General features: G+C 51.1%; 1 protein-coding gene across 11 annotated transcripts in view; it reads right to left on the bottom strand.

The window, feature by feature from the left end:
* Positions 1–20,260, bottom strand: part of Wnk1 (WNK lysine deficient protein kinase 1) — an 88,358-nt gene that overhangs the window by 3,990 nt on the left and 64,108 nt on the right. For 3 of the 11 annotated variants that reach the window (XM_069988824.1, XM_069988826.1, XM_069988832.1), the window contains 17 exons: positions 19,783–20,067; positions 19,008–19,105; positions 18,763–18,925; positions 17,890–18,006; positions 17,193–17,366; positions 16,931–16,988; positions 16,709–16,831; positions 14,756–16,191; positions 12,095–12,178; positions 9,825–9,902; positions 9,048–9,108; positions 7,333–7,397; positions 5,109–5,767; positions 4,196–4,398; positions 3,153–3,347; positions 2,289–2,381; positions 214–255 (listed from right to left, as the gene is read on the bottom strand). In XM_069988824.1, the coding sequence (XP_069844925.1) occupies positions 214–255; positions 2,289–2,381; positions 3,153–3,347; positions 4,196–4,398; positions 5,109–5,767; positions 7,333–7,397; positions 9,048–9,108; positions 9,825–9,902; positions 12,095–12,178; positions 14,756–16,191; positions 16,709–16,831; positions 16,931–16,988; positions 17,193–17,366; positions 17,890–18,006; positions 18,763–18,925; positions 19,008–19,105; positions 19,783–20,067 (3,934 nt within the window). The remainder of the gene's footprint in view (positions 1–213; positions 256–2,288; positions 2,382–3,152; positions 3,348–4,195; positions 4,399–5,108; positions 5,768–7,332; positions 7,398–9,047; positions 9,109–9,824; positions 9,903–12,094; positions 12,179–14,755; positions 16,192–16,708; positions 16,832–16,930; positions 16,989–17,192; positions 17,367–17,889; positions 18,007–18,762; positions 18,926–19,007; positions 19,106–19,782; positions 20,068–20,260) is intronic. The other 8 variants (XM_069988825.1, XM_069988827.1, XM_069988828.1 and 5 more) reach the window with 5 other exon arrangements.

Below are 20,260 nucleotides of genomic sequence, written 5' to 3'. Positions count from 1 at the left end.
CCGCTGCCCTCTGCTCCCCTCCCCTCTGCTCCCCTCTGCATCCACGCTCCCACGGGCCCAGCCGCAATCACAGCCAGCAGTAGCCCCCAGCACGTGGACAGATAGGAGAACAGGTGCGGGGGGAGGGAAGTGGGGAGTCAGGGAGTTGGGGCGTCAGAGATGACAAGGCTTTACGACCAAGGCCCAAAAGTAAGAGAAAGAAAAGATAATTACTACAGAGCTGGTTGCAAGGACACACTTTTTTCACCATCTTCCCTGAAGCACAAAGAGAGAGCAGGCGTTACAGATGAAGGCACACGGTCCATCTCCACGCTGCGCACGGCGCCCACGCCCAGCAGGAGGGGCGGCGGGGGTGGGGGTGGGGGGGCAGTGGAGCGGGCCCGGCCGGCCCTGGGTGAAGGCTGGCCCCGCGCGTGTCCACTGACCGTCCCTCCACCCGCTCCTGCTGGGCGTCACAAGGCACTGGCGTGAGTACCGCCGTGACAGCCTCAAGTCACACTCAACGCTCTAGTTCCACGCTGCGGACAAACATCCTAACACCCTCCCCCCACCCCCCTCTAGAAAGCACTTTAAAAGTATGTGGAAAGCAAGCCATCTTTGAACGTAGAGAAAGCGTGAAGCCAAGCCGTGCTTCGGGGCCAGTGCGGGCCAGCGAGCGTGGGGGGTCACGCCCCGCCCCACGCGTCTGCCCGGCCGCCGCGCCCTGCCTCTGCAGAGACACCTCCCCTCCACACCCGCTGCGCTGCGGAGACCCGCCCCAGCGCTGCAACACCACGGCTGAGCGCTGCCCAGGCTCCAGCCCTTCCCTGATGGATGGACAGAGCCCACGCAAGTGGTACTGGGGACGCTTTGCTTTCTTTCTGCCCCTCAGCTACTGCGGTCCTTCCGTGGGCCGCCCGCCCGCCAGTGCCGGGTCAGCCGGCGGGAGCCAGGCCGCCGGCCGGGCCTCAGTGAGGCAGGAGTCGCGGAGGGGCGCAGACCATGCTGCCCAGACGCTGCCCCGGGGGGCCTCTCGGCCCCTCTGTGGAGATGGCCACGTACCACTGGACACCAGTCACCACGGAACACCACGCCGCCATTTCTCCCCAATACCCGGCACAATGGCCTGGCACATGCACAGGAAGCGCGCAGTAACCACGCCAGAAGTTTGAGGCCTTACGAGACCGTGACCCACACTCCCACCAAGGTTCATTCTTTACTTCACTTTTTCATTTTTAGGTTTTTTGGGATGCCGATCCTGGGGCTTGAACTCAAGAGTCTGGGTGCTGTCTCTGAGCTTATTGGCTTAAGGCTAGTGTGCTCTACCACTTGAGCCACAACTCATTTCTGCTTTTTGGTGGCTCAGCGGCGATGAGAGCTGGCCTGGCTTTGAACTGTAATCCTCAGACCTCAGCCCCCAAGGAGCTAGGTGGACAGGCGAGAGCCACTGGCGCCCAGCGCTGTCCCGTCATCTTATTTCAGCCCGTGTGTACCAACCACCTACTGGGCAGCCTGGAGCGCCTCCTGAGTGCCAGCGGATTCTGCACTCAGCGTCCGCTCTGACCTGTCTGCAGCTGGGGGGGGGGGGGGGGGGGGCCACACCCAGGAGGGCAGGCCAGCTCGCTCCTGGGAGAAAATCTCAGCAGTTTTCACATGGGCTTAGACCTTTAACAGGTAACTGCTTGTCAGGAAAAGCACGCTAAAAACCCTGTTTGAATTACTACTCTCACAGGGGCAGAGGGAAGTAGTGGTGGAAGAGCCACACCTCCACTTCCTTCCAACTCTTTGGAGGCGAAGTGGAGATAGGAGTCCCACAGACTTTCCTGCCGGGCTGGCTTCAAACTGCGATCCTCAGCCTCCTGAGTAGCTAGGATGGCAGGCGTGAGCCGCGGGCACCAGGCTCCAGCATCAATTCAACTGGTACAGGTGAAAGCTTAATTGAGGAGAAAAATACCCAAACAAACAAAGATTTCAACTCACCCAGAAAATAAGGGTAAGTTCTGCCTGTTACCAGACTCTTAAGCCCACCAGGAGTCGGTTCCAAACAAGGGGCGGGGGGGAGCACCGAGCAGGCCCGCACAGCAAGCACCCTGTCACCTCTGGCTGTCTGGAGCCCAGGAGGCAGCAGTCCTGCAGGGGGCCACGTCTGCAGCTTTTACGAGTGAACCCAGGACCCAAACTTCTGAGGGTACTAATAGCCAAGCCACTGAGTGGATGACATAACGAGACAAATGAAAATGACTGCACGACAAGTCAGATCCAAAAGCAGCAGAAAAACAAGGACAAGGAAGGATAAAGGTGTTACACACAAAGAGCCAAGCAGGGCGTACTCAGAAATCGGGTCCTCCTGCCACCGGCCTTGAACGCCACCTGCTCAGACGCACAGTTAAACTTCGCACAGCCTGTGAGAAGGGGAACAGGGAAAAACAGAGAGAGAGAGAGAGAGAGAGAGACAGAACACAACTACAAGATGTTAGAAACTGGAGGCGGGCGCGGTGGCAGGCACTCAGATGGCACACAGCGAGCCGGCGGGTGACACGGAGCGGCAACACCAAGCCCAGCCCGCCACCTGCCCAGCCTGACACTTCGCTTTGCTCCTGCGTTCGTCCTTGTCAACCAACTAGACTCACCTGGTAAACAGCACCACCTACTTCTAAGTTCTATCAAACTGTGGCAAAGAAATGCTATTTTATTTCATCCTTTTCCACCTAGATGCCCAACTCTTCAGGTCTAACTCTAATGTTACTTGAAACTCTGCAGGACTGTTTGCAGCGAGAGTTGATAAAACCAACCTCTACTGCGAAAGACAGACAGATGTTTAGCAGGCACAACCAGTTCTCTGCACAACACTACCTTATTTACAAATGTTAAAGAAAACACCTTAGTTTGCAGAAATTGCTAGAAACTCCTTAGAAGGTGGTGCTGGAAGTGTCTGACTACTATTAAAGGCTAAGTTCTGACCCCATGTAAATGCTTCATCTAATCCCCAGAAAGAAGCCGTATCCTGAGTGCTCAGAACCATGAGCCCGAAGGTTCTAGCCTCAAGCCGGTCTCCGGTGGAGTCCCGAGCCAGCCCCCCGCACAGGCTGGTGACACAAAGTTACTACTTATCCAGCTGTCATCCTGGGTATTTCCCTGTTTCTGGAAGGTGGTGGTTGCTGTGGTTCTTTTACCTTGACCTGGCGCAGCAAGGCTTGGTACAGAGACGGCGCCATCGCTGGTGAAAGCCGAGTAGAGGTTGTCACTGGAGGGAGAGGGCTTCAGAGGCTGGAGCAGCTGGCTGTGGCCCGTCTCGGAGGTGTTGCTGGTGGGGTGGAGGGTCTGCTGCGGGTGCAGGACGGAGGCCCCGCTCTGTCCAGACAGGTTCCCTGCCGCGGGTACAGGGCCGTGAGGGGCGCGCCCGGCAAGCCCGCACCCGCGCGGAGTAGTGAAGGACAGGTCAACGCCCTGGGCGCTGAGGAGGGGGAATGTCCTGAGCGTGACGCGACGCGACGCGAGGGAGAGCTGAGATTTTACACTTTAGCTACTTAAGAAGAAGCACAGGCGTGAGCTGAGGGAGGCTGGACTCGGCGCTGTGTGTGGATGAAGAACCCCATTCACACGTGCATGACCACGTGTTTTGGCCTGAAACCTGACTGCACTTCCACGCTCCCTGGATTCCCACTGCACACAAGTGGGCTTGGAGAGCGTCGCATGCGTGTCAGAACCTAAACTAGCTGACCCTGCAACAAATCACTTCTCTATCAATGCTGTATGAACTGGTCGTGTGCTCAAGCAAAGTCAGGTCTAGGCATTGATTCTTCCAAGAATGGAGAGAAGACTCAGCATTTGCTATGAGCGTTGCAAATACTCTCCAACTTTCTGAGATCAGACCCGCAAATGAAACAGACATCCGGAGTGTTTGTGTAAACTTAATTCTAGCTGCCAAGATGACCTGAAGCTTAGTGAACAGCCAGTAAGGTCCAAGAGCTCTGTTAGGCTGAGTTACATGGGTTTAGTTATCTAGAACGACTACACATGAGGATTACTGGGACACAGCAGCATGGCCGCCGCACAGCTACCCTACTGAACTCTCTGTAGAGTCAAAGGGCAGCCCCGGAAGGGCTAGTGAGGCCCTATCTCAAAGCCCATACAGCTGACAAACTTGGAGTAGGAGGAGGGTTCCCTTGGGCAGCTGGAGACAGAAGCAGCAAGCGGCTGCCTTGGTCGGGCTTACCTGAGAGCTGCGGGCTCTTATTTCCCAGCGAGCTGCTGCGACTCGCCTTGCTGCCTTTGCTTTTAGTGGGCCGCCTTCTCCTCCCCGAGAGCGGGGCGGCAGGGGGAATGATGACGGCGGGGGGCACCTTGCCCAGTTTGGTGTACAAACATTCAATCTCCTGCTTCTGGCGACTTTGCAGGTCCTGAATCTCTTTAAGATGTCTACGAAAAATAAGCAAACACAGAAAATGTTTTGCTTTGCTCAAACAAAAAGTAAGCCTAATTTTTTTTGGGGGGGGTGGGGGTGGGGGTGGGAATCAGTTGTGGGGCTTGAACTCAGGGCCTGGGTGTGTTTTGAGTCTCTGTGCTCAGGGCCAGCACTCTACCACTTGAGCCACAGCACCGATTCCACTTTTTGAACGGTTAATTGGAGATAAGACACTGATGAGGACTTTCATGCCCAGGCTGGCTTTGAACCACAATCCTCAGCTCTCAGATCTGCTGAGCAGTTAGGATTATAGGTGTGAGCCACTGATGCCTGGCTAAAAATAAGCCTACTCTTCCATCTGCCTTCAGTCATCCGTACTTCTGTGAGATTCTACACTGTCAACCCATCTCGCCAATTCCAACTGCAAATACTTGAGAATGGGTTAGGGGAAAAGGATTCCCAGGCCATAGGTGAATAGGATATTCTGACTCAATTTGATTAAAAAATAAAAATAAAAACCTGCCAACATAGTCACACACGCAGTGCCAGTGTTAGACTCGTGCGGTTACGGTGTGCAAGTGCGACCGCGACGCGGGGCTGGCGGAGTGGCGTCCCAGCACGGTCGGCGGGCACGCCGCCTCCAGCTCGGAGGAGCGCCACGCCAGCACCAGGCGCTCTGCCCCAGTAGACCATCGACCATTATTTTTCTTAGGAGCAAACATACTTTTCCCGAAGTCGCCGGAGCTCTGACTTTAAATCTTCATCTTCAATGTCCGATTCGTTGTCACTGCTCATGTAAGAGGAGTTGAAGGAGTTGCTAAGGCTCTGGCTTAGACTCTGGATGGGAAGGCTCTTGGAGCACAGGTGAGGCGGGGACTGCGGACTGCCCGAGCCGTCGTCCAGGCCCCTGCTGAGAAAGGCAGCCTCCAGGTCGGAGGATGGCCCGTTCAGATGGAAAGGCTGGGCCGGCTCCGGCTTGTCTTTCTTTGGTATGGCGGTGGGAAGAGCAGCGTGGGCAGAGTCTCTGAAGGGAGGAGATGCGGCCGACTCCTGCTTCACCTCTGCCATCTTGTCTTCAGTTCTCGACACTGAGAAACGACCCACTTTGCTGGCTGTAGCTGTCACCTGAAAACGCCCGACCTTGGTAGGCTGCCCCGCTTCCAGCGTTGTTTCGGAGGCAGGGGGTTGGTGGGCGCTGTCTGGCGCGTCCGAGGGGACCCTGGGGGCCGGCACCCCGCCAGGCCCTGGCTGCACCAGCGTGCTCTCCGGGCTGCTACTCGACAGTACGGATGACTCCGACGTGCTCGACTCAAAGTGGACAGACTTCACATCTTCTGGCTTAGTTTTGCCAACTTTCTGGACATCATCTGTGGCAACTGAAACCTGAGTTGAGAGAGACAGACAGACAGATGAAAAACTACTGTCCCCAAGTTAATTTCTAGCATAGGTTGTTAAACAAAAGAAAACCAGTTTATTCCCCAGTAAATGAACAGGCTGAATCTCTCTCCATAGTCTGAGAAAATTTTCAACTGAGAAAGCCAGACTGAACACCACCACAGAGAGAGTGCGTGCTGAGCGAACAGGCTGAGCACCACGGGAGAAAGCAGGTGGAAGACGCCACAGGAGAAGCCGGCACCGCGCTGGGTGGGAAAGGAGACTGTTCACTGAGAACCCCGCAGCAGCACCGAGATGCCACCACACACGACGCACCACACACAGGGACCAGACTGCGTCTCAGTGAAAACATACGTTAACGGCCAGGAAAATGCTCAAGGCTACATGTGAAGAAGCAGCCCTCACTAAATGCCAGTTAGGCCTTAAAAGAAACAATTCAACCAAGAGGTACCAGAAGGGAAGATACAGATTCTTGTCCTGGTTTTCCCTAACTCTAAATTCAAACTTGGCCCAACTACAAACTCTCAGACCTTCAAAGTCAACAAAGGAAAAAATATCAACTATGATTCTCAACTCTAAAGGCTAGCTTAAAAATAACTTGTAGAGGGGGCACTGGTGGCTCACACCTGTAATCCCAGCTACTCAGGAGGCTGAGATCTGAGGATCACGGTTCAAAGCCAGCCCGGGCAGGAAAATGAGACTTATCTCCAATAAACCACTAGAAAACTGGAAGTGGTGCTGTGGCTCAAGTGGTAGAGCGCTCACCTTGAGCTGAAGAGCACAGGGACAGAGCCCAGGCCCAGAGTTCAAGACTCACGACCGACAAAAAACAAAAACAAAAAAAAAATAATTTGCAGGGGCTGGGAAAGTGACTCAGTGGAAGAGCGCTCACCTTGAACTGAAGAGCTCAGGGACAGAGCCTAAGCCCAGAATTCAGGTCCCACAACCAAACACGCACACGCACGCACACGCACGCACATACACATACACACACCCTTGCAAACAGCTGTGGAAGCAGTGCTGTTTTGTCCTAGGGCTTGAGCTCAGGGCCTAGCTGCTGTTCTTGAGCTTTCTTGCTTGAGACTAGTGGTCTATTACTTAAGCCACAACTCCACTTCTGGCTTTCTGGTGGTTGATTGTAGCAAGAGTCATGGACTTTCCTGCCAGGCTGGCTTTGAGCCAGGATCCTCAGATCTCAGCCTCCGTAGTAGCTAGGATTGCAGGTGTGAGCTACCAATGCCTATGTTTTGTTTTTGTCAGTTGTGGCGCTTGAACTCTGGACCTGGGCGCTGTCCCTGAGCTCTACCACTGGAGCCACAGAGCCACTTCTGGTTATCTAGTGGTTTACTAGAGGTAAGAGTCTCGTGGACTTTCCTCTTTGGGCTGGCTTTGAACCATGATCCTCAGATCTCAGCCTCCTGAGTAGCTAGGCTTACAGGCTTGAGCCATTGGTGCTTGGCTACACTACTTTTATGAAAGCAAATGACAGTTATCAGTTGTGTCCCAAATAGAGAGGTGATAATCTTACATATACACAGAAATTACAGTCTTACCTGAAATCGGCCCATCTTAAGAACAGCAGCTCCTGAACCACTGGCTAGGACAGAACCCTCTGTGCCTTGAAACAGACACAGAAGAAGACAGATTAGCACTTTTTTTTTTTTTTTTTGGAGTGGTCGAACGTTAGAGTCTTTATTGAAAGGCTGGTGACTGCATGGTTTTTTGTTTTTTTTTTGTTTTTGTTTTTGTTTTACTTTAGTTAGCTGCTTTCCTCCCGCTAGAGAAACAAGAGTAAGATTTTACTTAATCCACTGATTTTTTTTTTTTTTTTGGTCAGTTGTGGGGCTTGAACTCTGGGCCTGGGCGCTGTCCCTCAGTTCTTCAGCTCAAGGCTGGCACTCTACTACTTGAGCCACAGCGCCACTTCTGGCTTTTCTGCTTATGTGGTACTGAGGAATTGAACCGAGGGCCTCATGCATCCAAGGCAAGCGCTCTACCAATGAGCCACCTTCCCAGCCCCGACCTCACCATGTTTTTACCTAGGTGGGTCTCAAACTGTAAGTCTCTAGGCTTTTTTGCTTCCAGCTAGAGCTCTGCTACTTGAACCAAAGCTCCATTTCTGGCTTTTTTAGTGCTTAATTGGAGATAAGACTCTCTGGGGCTGGGAAGGTGGCTCAGTGGTAGTGCGCTTGCCTTGCATGCCTGAGGCCCTGGGTTCGATTCCTTAGCACCACATAAGCAAAAAGAAAAAAGCCAGAAGTGGCGCTGTGGCTCAAGTGGTGGAGTGCTAGCCTTGAGTTGAAGAGCTGAGGGACAGCGCCAGGCCCAGAGTTCAGGTCCCATGACCGGACCCCAAAAGAAAAAAAAAAAAAGACTCTCAAGGACTTTCTTGCACTGGTTGGCTTCAAACCATAGTCCTCAGATCTCAGCCTCTTGAGTTGCTAGGATTATAGGCATGAGCCACAAGCACCAAGCTGTAAATTACTTAATTTTAAACAAGCGATCCAATTCAGAATGTAACTGACTTGAATTAAAATATTTCAGCCGGGCCTATGTAATCCTAGCTACTCAGGAGGCTGAGATCTGGGGATCACAATGCAAAGCCAGCCTGGGCAGGAAAAGTCCGTGAGATTCTTATCTCCAATAAACCACTCAGAAAACCAGAAGTGGAACTGTGGCTCAAGCCTTGAGCTGAAGAGCTGAGGGACAGCGCCCAGCCCAGAGTTCAGGCCCCACGACCGACCCAAAAAAAAAAAAAAAAAAAATCAATGGATTAAGTAAAATCTTACATGTGTATCTTTATACAAGTACATGTCCAGGCCTTTCAAGTGCATCTATCTTTCAAGTACATAGCAAGTGTTCAGAAATGAGGATGCTGTGTGTAAACTCTCCAATGACAGGTTTCAGGCATTACCACCACCAACTTCCAAGTCAGCTTTCATAAACATGCCTGCATTTCCCACCTCCTTATAACAAAAATGTTACCTAGAGAATAACAGTTTATGCTAAGAAACTGAATCATTACCTGACGTTTCAGATGCCTTAGCACTTAATAAACAAAAAATTCAATCAGCTAACCTTGCATGATTTAGATATTATCAAAGTTCCCTAGACATGGAATATGCAGGAATGTTCCTTGTACACGTTCTCACGAATGCATCTCTGAAATGGCATATTCTGTACTTCCCACAAGCACCCACAGTCTCAACGCCCAGGCGAGCTCTTTATCGTGACTGCTCTACTGGTCAGCGCCAAGGCTGCAGCTCACCGTGCTCCTGAGGCTGCGGGCCAGCTTCCGTAACCGCGGGCGGAGCCTCCACAGACACTGGCTGCAAGACACAGACACACACCACAGCAGCTTCAGTTTCAGTCATTCTTACGCCGTTCCGCTGACACCGTCCCTCAGGTCTTTGTGAAATGGCAGTAGTACATACAGAAAAGAATACTATGTCGAAGGGAATTTTATTTTCTCTTATGAGTTTGCTTTTGAGAAGCAGCTTTTTTTTTTTGGGGGGGGGGGGCAGTCCTGGGGCTTGAACTCAGGGCCTACGTGCTGTCCCTGAGCTTCTTTTGTTCAAGGCTGGCACTCTACCACTAGAGCCACTGTGCCACTTCTGGCTTTTTCTATGTGGTACTGAGGAATCAAACCCAGGCCTTCATGCTAGGTAAGCGCTAAGCTACATTCCCAGCCCCAACAATCAGCTTTTATGAGACATGTCGAGTATTGCCTTTAAAAATTTCCTCACAGGATATTTAAAGAATGCATTAAAAAGTCACAGAAAAGTGGTTTGTATCAAACATTATTATTGCACAAAGCGTAACCTCCTCCAGAGAATAATACAAAATCCACAGGACTGATCTACCATGTAATCTACTGAGGGGAACGATAAAAAAAGAAGCATCTTTCTAGTCTTTTCCACAGTGTTAGCATTTCACGGGTCTGCCTCTTTTCTGTTGGGTGGAACGAGCTCTCTTGTTCCACCGCATAGGTGTGAGCGATCCAATGCGTTTGGGGTTCAGAAGAGACTGGGGACTAAAAGCTCACCCCTCCTGCAGACGCCACTGTGATGCTCTCTGGACTAAGTGTTCTTCTCAGCTGGGCATCAAGGTCTTCTAGAGGTTGCTGGAAGGGCAAAGAGTTATAGTTCATGTAAGTACACCTCCAGAGCTGCTACATGCAGCCTAGATATATAGGACACACTGTTTCATTCTTTAGATTACAACAGAACACGTGTTCCCATTAAATACAAGACAGTATACTAAAATCTGGCATAACCTTTGGATGGTCCTCAAGTCTGCATGCCGCTCTGTCAGGCCTGAAGAGTAACTCAGTGACACTTACGTTTTCACAGCTTTGAAGTTACCCTTATCTCTGAGAGGCAATGCTGGTGTTAGGGCATCACGTGCTCTACCATGGGGCCATGCCCCCAGCCCTTCCTGTCTTGTATCTGATGACCCCTGGGCCCATCTGCCGTCTTCTGTCCGTCTATTTCTATACTGGTCCTCACGCTTTTGTCTAAACATGCTGGCAAGACTCCCTCACCCTCCATGTTTCCTGTGACCGTCTGCGCTCACCGAGAGCTCTTTTAGGGGGAGGAGGGGAGTGGTGGTGGTCATGGGACCCCACTGTGTCGCCCAGGCTGGACTACACTTCTTACATGGGGGCTGTCCCCAGCCTGGCCTCCCAAGCGCCAGGATCACCGTGCAGCCAAGTGCTTGGCTTCGGAACGCATGCTGTTTTTTCTTTTTTGGTGGCACTCAGGTTTGAACTGCGAAGCCTCATGCTTGCTAGGCAGGTACTTTACCAGTAGAGAGACCCTGGCGGCCCTTTTACTTTCATTATTTTTTTGAGTAGGGTCTCCTGTCTTTCCCTAGGCTAGACTGCAATAGTCCTAATTCAAGCCTCCCAATAGCTGGAGGGACAGGTGCAGGCCTTGAACCTTCTGATCTACTTCCCCAGAAGCCGGGATCGTAAGCATGAGCCACTATGCTATGCTGCAAGCCTGATTTTCGTTAGGAACAAGCTTAAAACCAAACACTTGTTTTTTGTTAGTTTCTACATTGAACTCCCATCCCTCTCCCATCTCCCTCAATCTGAGGGCTGGAGAGCGAGTTCTCGCTGGGAATTATCCCTGACGGTAGCGAGTTCTTCACCTTACGGTCTATTCAATACTGGGATGGAAGAAGAAGGGATAAATTCAAACTAGTCTTCTCAAGTAAGTAGCCCGGCATGCTTTTCTTACATATAACTCCAAAATAAATTCCTAATTCAGTTTTAAAGTTTATTAGTGGGTCCCATGTTAACTCTCTCACAGTTACAATGGATTTCCAACAAGCACTTCCCCTATGGGAGCTGTTAGTGAGGGGAACAGGTGAGCAAATCAAGTCATGATTTCAGGACTACATGAATTCTGATCACCTCGGCAACTCCATAAGCGTGAACAGGGGATCTGTAAGTTCATATACTGCTCATCTCAGATCCTTTATGAGTAATATTATAATGCTAGTGTTCACTGGAGTGTGTTATTTCTATGTAATTTTCGTCAGTCCCTAACTTCACTAGTTGCTTAAGAAACAATGAACATTCGTTAAAGTTTATGTTAAACTTAGAAAAGAGTCCTATCAATGCAGTTTCCTCCTTTTCAAACTGACCTCGCACCATGACCCAAGAACTGGGATTACAGTGGTACACCACCACACCTGACTTGTGGTTCTCTTTTCTTACTAAGTTTTATTACATAAAACTTTTTATTTCTGGGATAGCTTAGAAGCAAACCTTACATTTAAAATACAGTTTCACTATTCTATGAAGTAAGAAGCTGAGCACCAGAGGCTCATGCCTGTCATTCTAGCTACTCAGGAGGCTGAGATCTGAGGATCACAGTTCATAGCCAGCCTGGGCTGAAAAGTCCCTGTGAGATTCTTATCTCCAATTAACCACTCAAAAACCAAAAGTGGTGCTGTGGCTCAAGTGGTAGAGCGCTCACCTTGAGCTGGAGCTCAGGGACAGCGCCCATGCTCAGAGTTTGAGCCCCATGACAAAATATATATATGTGTTAAGAATCTATTGATATTAGTATTAACTATTTAAACATTAGTCAAATGTTTTCTAGATGACCTGAAGCAATATTCTGGACAATTACAACAGAAAAACAGTGGGCCTGGGGCATCACCTCCCAAGTTGTCAAAGGAAGGTGTCTCTAAGCTAAAGCCACAAGGAGCCAGCCTGGAGCCACGACCATGCCAGAAAGAATGTAAGCAAGCTCTGGGAAGGAGAGCAGGGACCAAGAAAGAGAGGTATGTGTCTCAGGGCACCTGCGTTTGTGAGGGTCCAGGAAAAGGCGGCGGCTGCTCGCAGGACAGAGCCCCAGCTGGAAGTTCAGTGCCCCCTGGCAGCACCTACAACGAAGAGAATTCAAGTCCATGAGACACTAATGGTCAAGATTCACATTACAAACCAGCCAATCTGAATGCAGAAACATGAACTATGTGTAGTTAAAGCTTGCTTATCACCCAGGCTACACTGATATATTTTAAATAAAGGACTTAACCAATGGTACGTTGTAAGAGTTAATCTGAAATAACTATGAAATGGTAAAATCTAATAAAAGGTAGTTCCTGAAGGAAAACAAAGAGAACGCTATGTTACACAGATAAGAAACAGACTCCAGATTTCTTTTTGTTGGACAGTTGTGGGGCTTGAACTCAGGACCAGGGAAGTGACCCTGAGTTTTTATTTTTACTTATTTATTTATTTTTGGGTCGGTTGTGGGGCTTGAACTCTGGGCCTGGGCACTGTCCCTGCACTCTTCAGCTCAAGGCGAGAGCTCTACCGCTTGAGCCACAGCACCACTTCTGATTTTCTAGTGTTTAATTGGAGATGAGTCTCACAGACTTTCCTGCCCGGGCTGGCTTTGAACCGTGATCCTCAGATCTCAGCCTCCTGAGTAGCTATGATTACAGGTGTGAGCCACTGGTGCCTGGCTACCCTAACCATTTTTTGCTCAAGCTTTCTGTTCTGCCACTGGAGCCACAGCGCCACTTCTGGTTTTTTGGTGATTTATTGGGAGATGAGAGTCTCATGGACTTTCCTGCCCAGGACTGCTTTGAACAGTGATCCTCAGATCTTAGTCTCCTGAGTAGCTAGGATGACAGGCATTAAGACACCAGGACCCAACGAGATTTTTTTTTTTTTTTGTCCGTCGTGGGACTTGAACTCTGGGCCTGGGCGCTGTTCCTCAGCTCTTCAGCTCAAGGCGAGCACTCTACCACTTGAGCTACAGCGCCACTTCCGGTTTTCTGGTGGTTTATTGGAGATAGGAGTCTCACGGTCTCTCCTGCCCGGGCTGGCTTTGAACCGCGATCCTCAGATCTCAGCCTCCTGAGTAGCTAGGATGACAGGCGTGAGCCACCAGCGCCCGGCCCAACGAGATATTTTTGAGGCCACTTATTTGATCTAAAAAAAAAAAAAGCTGGGTGTCAGTAGCTCACATCTGTAATCCTAGCTACTGAGCAATGCAGTTCAAAGCTAACCTGGGCAGGAAAGTCCATAAGGCTCTTATCTCCAACAAATTACTCAGAAAAAGCCAGAAGGGGCACTGTGGCTCAAAGTGATAGAACGCTAACCTTGAGCCAAAGAAGTGCACGGAGAGCGCCCAGAGTTGAAACCCCAAGACCAGCACGCACACACACACACATAATAAAATAAAAAAAATCAAATTCACATAAGAAAACATGACTTTCAAGAGAAAACAAAGGCTGACTTAAAAAAATAATCCATGGACAGATATAAATTCAAAACTATCAAGTGTTCTCTCTTGTCTGCAGTAAGACCTCACATAGAACGCCCTGGCTTACAGCAGCTCAACTTGAAAATGTCCTCAACTCAGGACGGTGCAAAATTACATTCAGCAGAAACCATAGATTAACTTTTTGTGTCTGAGTTGGCGGTCCAGCAATGAGCTTCTGAGTTTGGGTGCCAGTCTCCGCTAGCAGCACGCCGGGGACCCCTGGAGCGGGGCGCCTTCACCGACACCACAGCTCCCGTTCCCCACTGCCCCGCGGTTCGAAGCTGCCGGGTCAGGGCCCATTAAGTGCATCAGTGCTGTCCTGGCTTACAATATCCTCGATCACTATGGTCTTGTAAAGTCAGGAAACATCTGCATTACTCTAATATAAAAAGGTTCTCACATCTTTGTAATGCAGAAAGATGGCTGCATGAAATGCATCCTTGTTTCTGAGGCTTAGAAAGGCTGAGAGAGCGGAGCAGAGGAAATCTACCAGGGCAGAATGAGGAGCTCCATGCTAGTCACGCACCTCTTCCTCCTCTCTACCACTGCACCTTTGAGTTCCGATCCATCTCAAACAGAACTACTATGGAACCGAACAGCACAAAATGACTTCCTTCTCACCACAAACACAGCAGCTCGGCTAGCCGGGCGCCGGTGGCTCACACCCGTCATTCCAGCTACTCAGGAGGCTGAGACCCGAGGATCACGGTTCAGGGCCAGCCCTGGCAGGAAAGTGAGACTCTTATCTCCAAAAAAACCACTAGAAAACCGGAAGTGGTGCTGTGGCTCAAGTGGTAGAGCGCTAGCTTTGAGCTGAAGAGCGCAGGGACAGCACCCAGTCTTAGAGTTCAAGTCCCATGACAGACAAAATCAAAAACAGAGCAGTTCAACTACTCTCACCATGATCCCCTTGCTGACAGACTCACACCTGGTATAAACTAAGGAAAGCAATCATGTGACGTAATTAATCTAAAATTCCTGCCATACTTCACAAAGGAAGTTCTGGGTTCAAAGTACGCATGCTCGTGCCACTATTGCCAGTTGAGGGCACTCAACATATGTTAGGCACTTTCAGATCTGCAACTCTACCCTGCAAAGCAACTGGCTCACGGCGTGAGCTAGGGCGAGGGAGTGGGAGAAGGGGCCCTCGGGTGGGCGTCAGAGAATCCTAACCAGAAAAGCTCACCGGAGGCTTAGCTGAAGGTGGCTTTGAGGGAGTCATCGCTGGTTTCATTCCCGACGCGGTGCTGACTGGGGCTGGCACGTAGCTGCTGGGGGTAGAAGCCTGCCCAGGGGTGCCCGCTGTGCCCACTGTCGTAAGTGGCAAGCCCGCCGTTCCCAGCGATAAGCTGGCTGGTGGCAGGCAGGTACTCGTAGACGCCACGAGTTTGCTCGGTGCGACAGCGGTGGTGGGGACCCCTGGCGTGACCGTGGCCTCTGCCGCCAGTGACGTCTCCAGCGAGACGGGGGCGTGGGACGAGCCATGCTCGCTGAAGAGTGACCGCAGCTTCTCCTCCAGAGTCTTGATGTCATCGATGCCCGGAGCCTTTGGCTGCGTGTCGGCGTCCACGTCTGGACAGTGCGCGTGGGGCTGGCTGGGGAGCAGGGCTGGCTGGGGCTGGCCGTGGACGAGCGTCTGCTGCACGGCAGGCACACTGGTGGCAGGCTGCAGCAGGGGCGGGACGCCGGGCACTTGCGGTAAGAGAGGCGCGCACGTCGGTGCGGCTGCTTGGGGAAGCACGGGTGTAGAAGCCACCACGGATGGGAGGACCAGGGGATGCAGAGCAGCAGAGCCAGATGCTGCGGTCCCTGGGGAGGGCGAGGAGGAAGGTGCAGAAAAAGGCACGGCCAGCCCAGCTGTACTGCTATGTGACGGTTTGTCCAGGGAGTGGGCGCTAACCACCACCGTTTCAGCCAGAGTCGGAGCGGAGGTGCTGCTGCTAAGCTGAAGGGGCGGCTGCGAGGCCGTGCTCGGGAATGGCACGGTGGCAGGAAGCACAGGCGCGGCGGGCGCCCCGGCAGTGCTGCCCGAGGCCTGCGGCGGCAGCGTGGCGGGAGGCCCTGGGCCAGGGGCGCTCGCACCGCCTGCTGCGGTGGTCACAGCGGTTGAGACTGTGACAGAAGGAAAAGCGCCTGTACTAGCCACAGTGCTCCCCGACACGGGGGCCTGAGACGGCTGCGCGGCTGTAGACACGGCAACCACGGGGGGCACTGTGCTGCTGGAGACCATGCCAGGAAGCGGCGGCGGCTCCGACACAGACACAGGTGGGCCCGGGAGACCGCCGGAAGGGAGCACACCTGTGCTGGTGGGGACTCGGGCAATTCCTTTGTCAGTGGGCACCGTGACTTCAGACTGAATCACTGCGGTGGAACTGTCAATAAGAGGGCTGCTGGTTACTGGGACTGTCGCTGAAGGAGTAGCTGCTGCTGCGGCTGGGCCTCCAGGAACGCTACCCAGGAATGGAGGAAAGGCTGGTCCCGTGAGACTGAAGTTGGGAGGAGCTGTGTTGGGCCCTTCCGACGTCTGGGCATGTCTAAGCTCAGAAAACGCCTGCTGGAGACTAAGGGATGAGGCCGAGTGAGACAAGTTCATCCCAGGACCCTGAGACGCAGGGGCAGCAGCTGCAGAGGAAAACCAAACACACACACACACAGCATGTAACGCATGCGCGTGTGAAACGCACGCTATGCACATACACACAACCCATGCTGAAAGGACAGATTCAAAGGACTGTCCTATGAACTTATTTTTCTAATCAGGCACCAACAGAATCACCTAGCATTAAACGTACACACTTGTCCCGAGGAAATGACATGCTCTAACACTGCAAAGTGTTTCTGGAAAACCATCAAGCACTAAGTAATGTGGAAACGTTCAGAATTCCAAATGCAGAAGCTCACATGCAAGTCTCTACTGCGTATGTCGTTTCTGGGAGGGCCGATATTCCTGCCTCTTCTTAGTCATCTCCATTGGCTATCTATTTCCTTCCGCCACATATATACCTCAATTTTTATAATGTAATCTTTCCACTTTTTAAAAAAAAATCATTGATCATCATGAACTACCTCTTGATGATCAGCTTCCATCATAGCAGAGAGGCTGTAGAACTCACCGAAGTATGGCAGAATCAATCCTTACCCGTATCTGCTACTTCACTGGTGAAAATTTTTGATTCTCGTAATCGACTTTCAGGAACAGGGCTCACGATAAACCGTCTTCCAGCAGAATGAACAACTTGAGTTAAGGAACTGGTAGGAACCCCTGGACAAAATGAAAAACCGCTTAGTCGCATTATTGCATATGCTGTCCCCACGATGAAGCGTCAAGATAGACAACTTCTTATGTCAAAGGAAAATTCACCTATTTGCTGGGGCATGGAAGACACAGGAGTGGGTTGTTTGAACTCTCCTTCCAATTTCTACAATAGATAAAAGTAATAAAAGTAATAAATTCACTCCCAAAGGCAACCTCCGTGATTAGGCAGTGACATGACAAGGCGAACAGAACATGAGTGCTTGGTCCCGATGACAGGTGTAAGGAGCCAGCAGGGGACCCTGTGCACAGGGCGACTGGTTCGGAGTACACAAGCTCCTCCATCTCCACCTCGGCACAGCGCGCCTACCTGAGAAGCCGAGAAGCCGTAGTCATCCTTTCCCTGCAGGCTCTCCAGCCCCCGGTCCCCCTCCGGCTCCACACTCACGTCCTCACTGAGCATCTCGTCAGCCTTTTCAATAATCTCCCGCACTTGAGCCACAAATGACTCTCTTTCCATTGCTAGGATAAAGTCATTGTTTACCTGAAATGAGATGTCACGTCCGTCTGATTAGTGCCACGTTCTCAACAATGCTTATGACTTGGAAACTATCTGAGCGTCAGCTAGGTTATTACATAGTTGATAGTTAAGTTCATCTTTCCTCATTTATTTTTGGCACGGGGGTTTGAACTCCGGGTCTTGAGCTGTGCGAGGCAGTAGCTCTACCACATGAGCCACAGCCCCACCCTTGTTTGCCTGAACCACAGAGCTCCTGTTTCAGTTTCCTGTGCATCTGGGCTGACAGATGTGCGCCACCAAGCCTGGATTCTACTAGTTGAAGTGGATGTCTCATGAACTTTGTCTGGCTTGGCCTTGAGCCGTGGCCTTCCCAATTTCTGCTGCCCTAGCAGTTAGGATTACAGGCATGAGCTACTACAACCCGCTAGTTCTTCCCCCTTTTAAGAGGCTCAATATTTACGTAAGATACATCCTAAACCATCTCCCAAGCTGGGAGGAGGCAGTCCACAGCAGATGGGGTGAAATCTGGGACTGCAGTCACACACACCATAATCGTGGCTATCTCCTCTGGGTTATCGCCATCCAGGTCAAACTTGAAGGTAACCATCTTTCGATTATGGGTCTCTAACTGACACTCCACTACCCGGTCTCCTTTATTTGAAACCTAGAGAAAGAAAGGAAAAGGGACTTCATTTCAGAAGATTAATCTAAAACTGTAATTTTTCTAATAAGCAAACAATCATACAGCATCTAGGAACACTTGGGAGAGCAGAGAGGGCCTAAACTTAGATCAATTCACCCTATTTATGTGACTAAAAAAAAATAAACAGGCAAATTACTTAAATGTTATCAAATGCTTTGCAAGGCACCTTTTCATTTGTTTTTTGTGTTTTTTTTTGGGGGGGGAGGGAGGGGAAGGTGGTTGTTGGGGCACTCCCCCTCACCTCTCCAGCAAACGGCTAGTGCTCTACCACCTGAGCCACAGCGCCATTTCTTATTTTCTGGTGGTCCATTGGAGATCAGAGAGTCTCACAAACGTTTCCAACTGGGCTGGCTTTGAACCATGATTCTCAGATATCAATCAGCATCCCGAGTAACTAGGATGACAGGCCTGAGCCACCCATGCCTGGCACTCTGCTTTGTTCTTTTTTTGGCGGCAAGATCTCGCTCTATATAATCCAGGCTGGCCTCAAACCCACAATCTTCCTGCCTTACCATCAAAGCTGGGCCATCATGTCTGGCTCATTTTCATTCTTTTCTAATTGAGAAATGTGATACTAAATTACAAAAGATGTGGATTAGATGACAAGTGTTGTAATGTATATGTAACTCAAAGACAAGGTATCTTTATTTCACAAAGTGATCTTTCAGAATGCCCAACTGCTTTACCACCACGCAGGCCACCGATCAGCGCGCTTACGTTCAGAATTCTCAGTTTGGGGCGGGAAGTCTTTTCATGCCGCGAGCGACTCCTCACAGACTTCCGGCAGTGTCGTTTCGTCGCTCTCCCCTCGTGCCTCCCGCCAGATGACGGGGCGTTCTCGTTGCCGTCACTCATACCAGACGCGACATCTGAGTGTGCGCTTTGGAGAGAAAAAACGTTCGGTGTACTGTGTGAGTTTCACGGGCCTGAAACACGCCGGGGTGGATTTTAGGTGTACATACCTGTCTATGGAGGAAACCACAGGCACAGGCTGGGCAGGCTGCGGCTGCGCACCCGAAACCGGCTCCAGAGGAGCCGCCTGGGCGGCCCCCTGAGCACTCTGTGAAGAGACAAGAGTCATTCAAATCGCAGCACCCAAAACCCCACGTAAGAGCCCTTGGCCTCTTTCTTCATATCCTCCCCTACGTCCTAGAAGCAATAAGTTTACTAGTAACTTTTAAAATTCAACATCTAGAGACCGTATCCTTGAAACCCCAAAGAAAGTTCCGAAAGCCAGTCCCTAGTACAGACTGCATGGTGTGAGGTCAGCCCGCCTATGCTAGGCACTGTGAAACTACAACTTGCCATGCAGCCAGCATCTTACCACAAGTGTGCAAAGGGCAGGCAGAGCAAAGTGCAAAGGATGAACTCAGATCTCTCTCTAGCAGGGCAAAAACAACTGCTGGCAGCACAGCAGGATGAGACTCCCACCACCGCCTAGTGCGGAGAGTGTGGAAGGACAAGACTCAGGGCTGAAGTACCAGCTAGAGAAGGCAAGTGCTAACAGGGTGCACCTGCTCCAGGGCAAACTCACTTCCCAGCAGAACAGCCAGTGGCAACAAGGCCCCCACATTGGCATTTCATTCTGCTGTAAGAAAAATTCATTCAGAAGTTAGTCTGGCATATAGTCTCCAAAGGAGTGTGACACCAGGAAACCTGTGCTTTTCCTTTTGTCTTGTTTACCCCAGTGAGTGTGTGTGTGTGTTTTATATACAAACATGCAGTAATTCTATTTACCTCCAAAGCTGCTTGCTGGGAGGATGTAGTAGTAGGGGGTTGTTGAACTACACTCATGGCTGGCTGGGACACTTGAACCTGGCCGCCTACACCGCCCATAGGAACCACAAGATTTGGTTCCACAAAAGGCTGCACCACTGGAGGAAAGTAACCTGGTGTAGCCATTGCTTCTGTTGGCATGGAAGGGGCTAGGACTGTAGAATGGACGCAAACAGAAGCCACGGTGGAAGAGGGAGCAATATTTGAATCTCCTGGGTACTGTGGTGGCAGTCGAGGTGGGAAGCCCTGTGACAGAAATGAGGAAGGTGTTAGTGCAGGCCGGGGCACCACACCAGCAACTCAGCAACACATCAACACACACACACACACGCACAGGCACACACGCACGCGCACACACGCACAGGCACACAGTAGACCACACCAGCAACTCAGCAATACACACGCACACAGGCACGTGCGTGTGCGCGCACACGCGCGC

The sequence above is a fragment of the Dipodomys merriami genome, unplaced genomic scaffold, assembly GCF_024711535.1.
Source record: "Dipodomys merriami isolate MVZ:Mamm:240054 unplaced genomic scaffold, mDipMer1.0.p SCAF_368, whole genome shotgun sequence".
NCBI lineage: Eukaryota > Metazoa > Chordata > Mammalia > Rodentia > Heteromyidae > Dipodomys > Dipodomys merriami.
The sequence above is the reverse complement of the archived record's forward strand: the minus strand, read 5'-3'. Positions and strand labels throughout refer to the sequence as shown.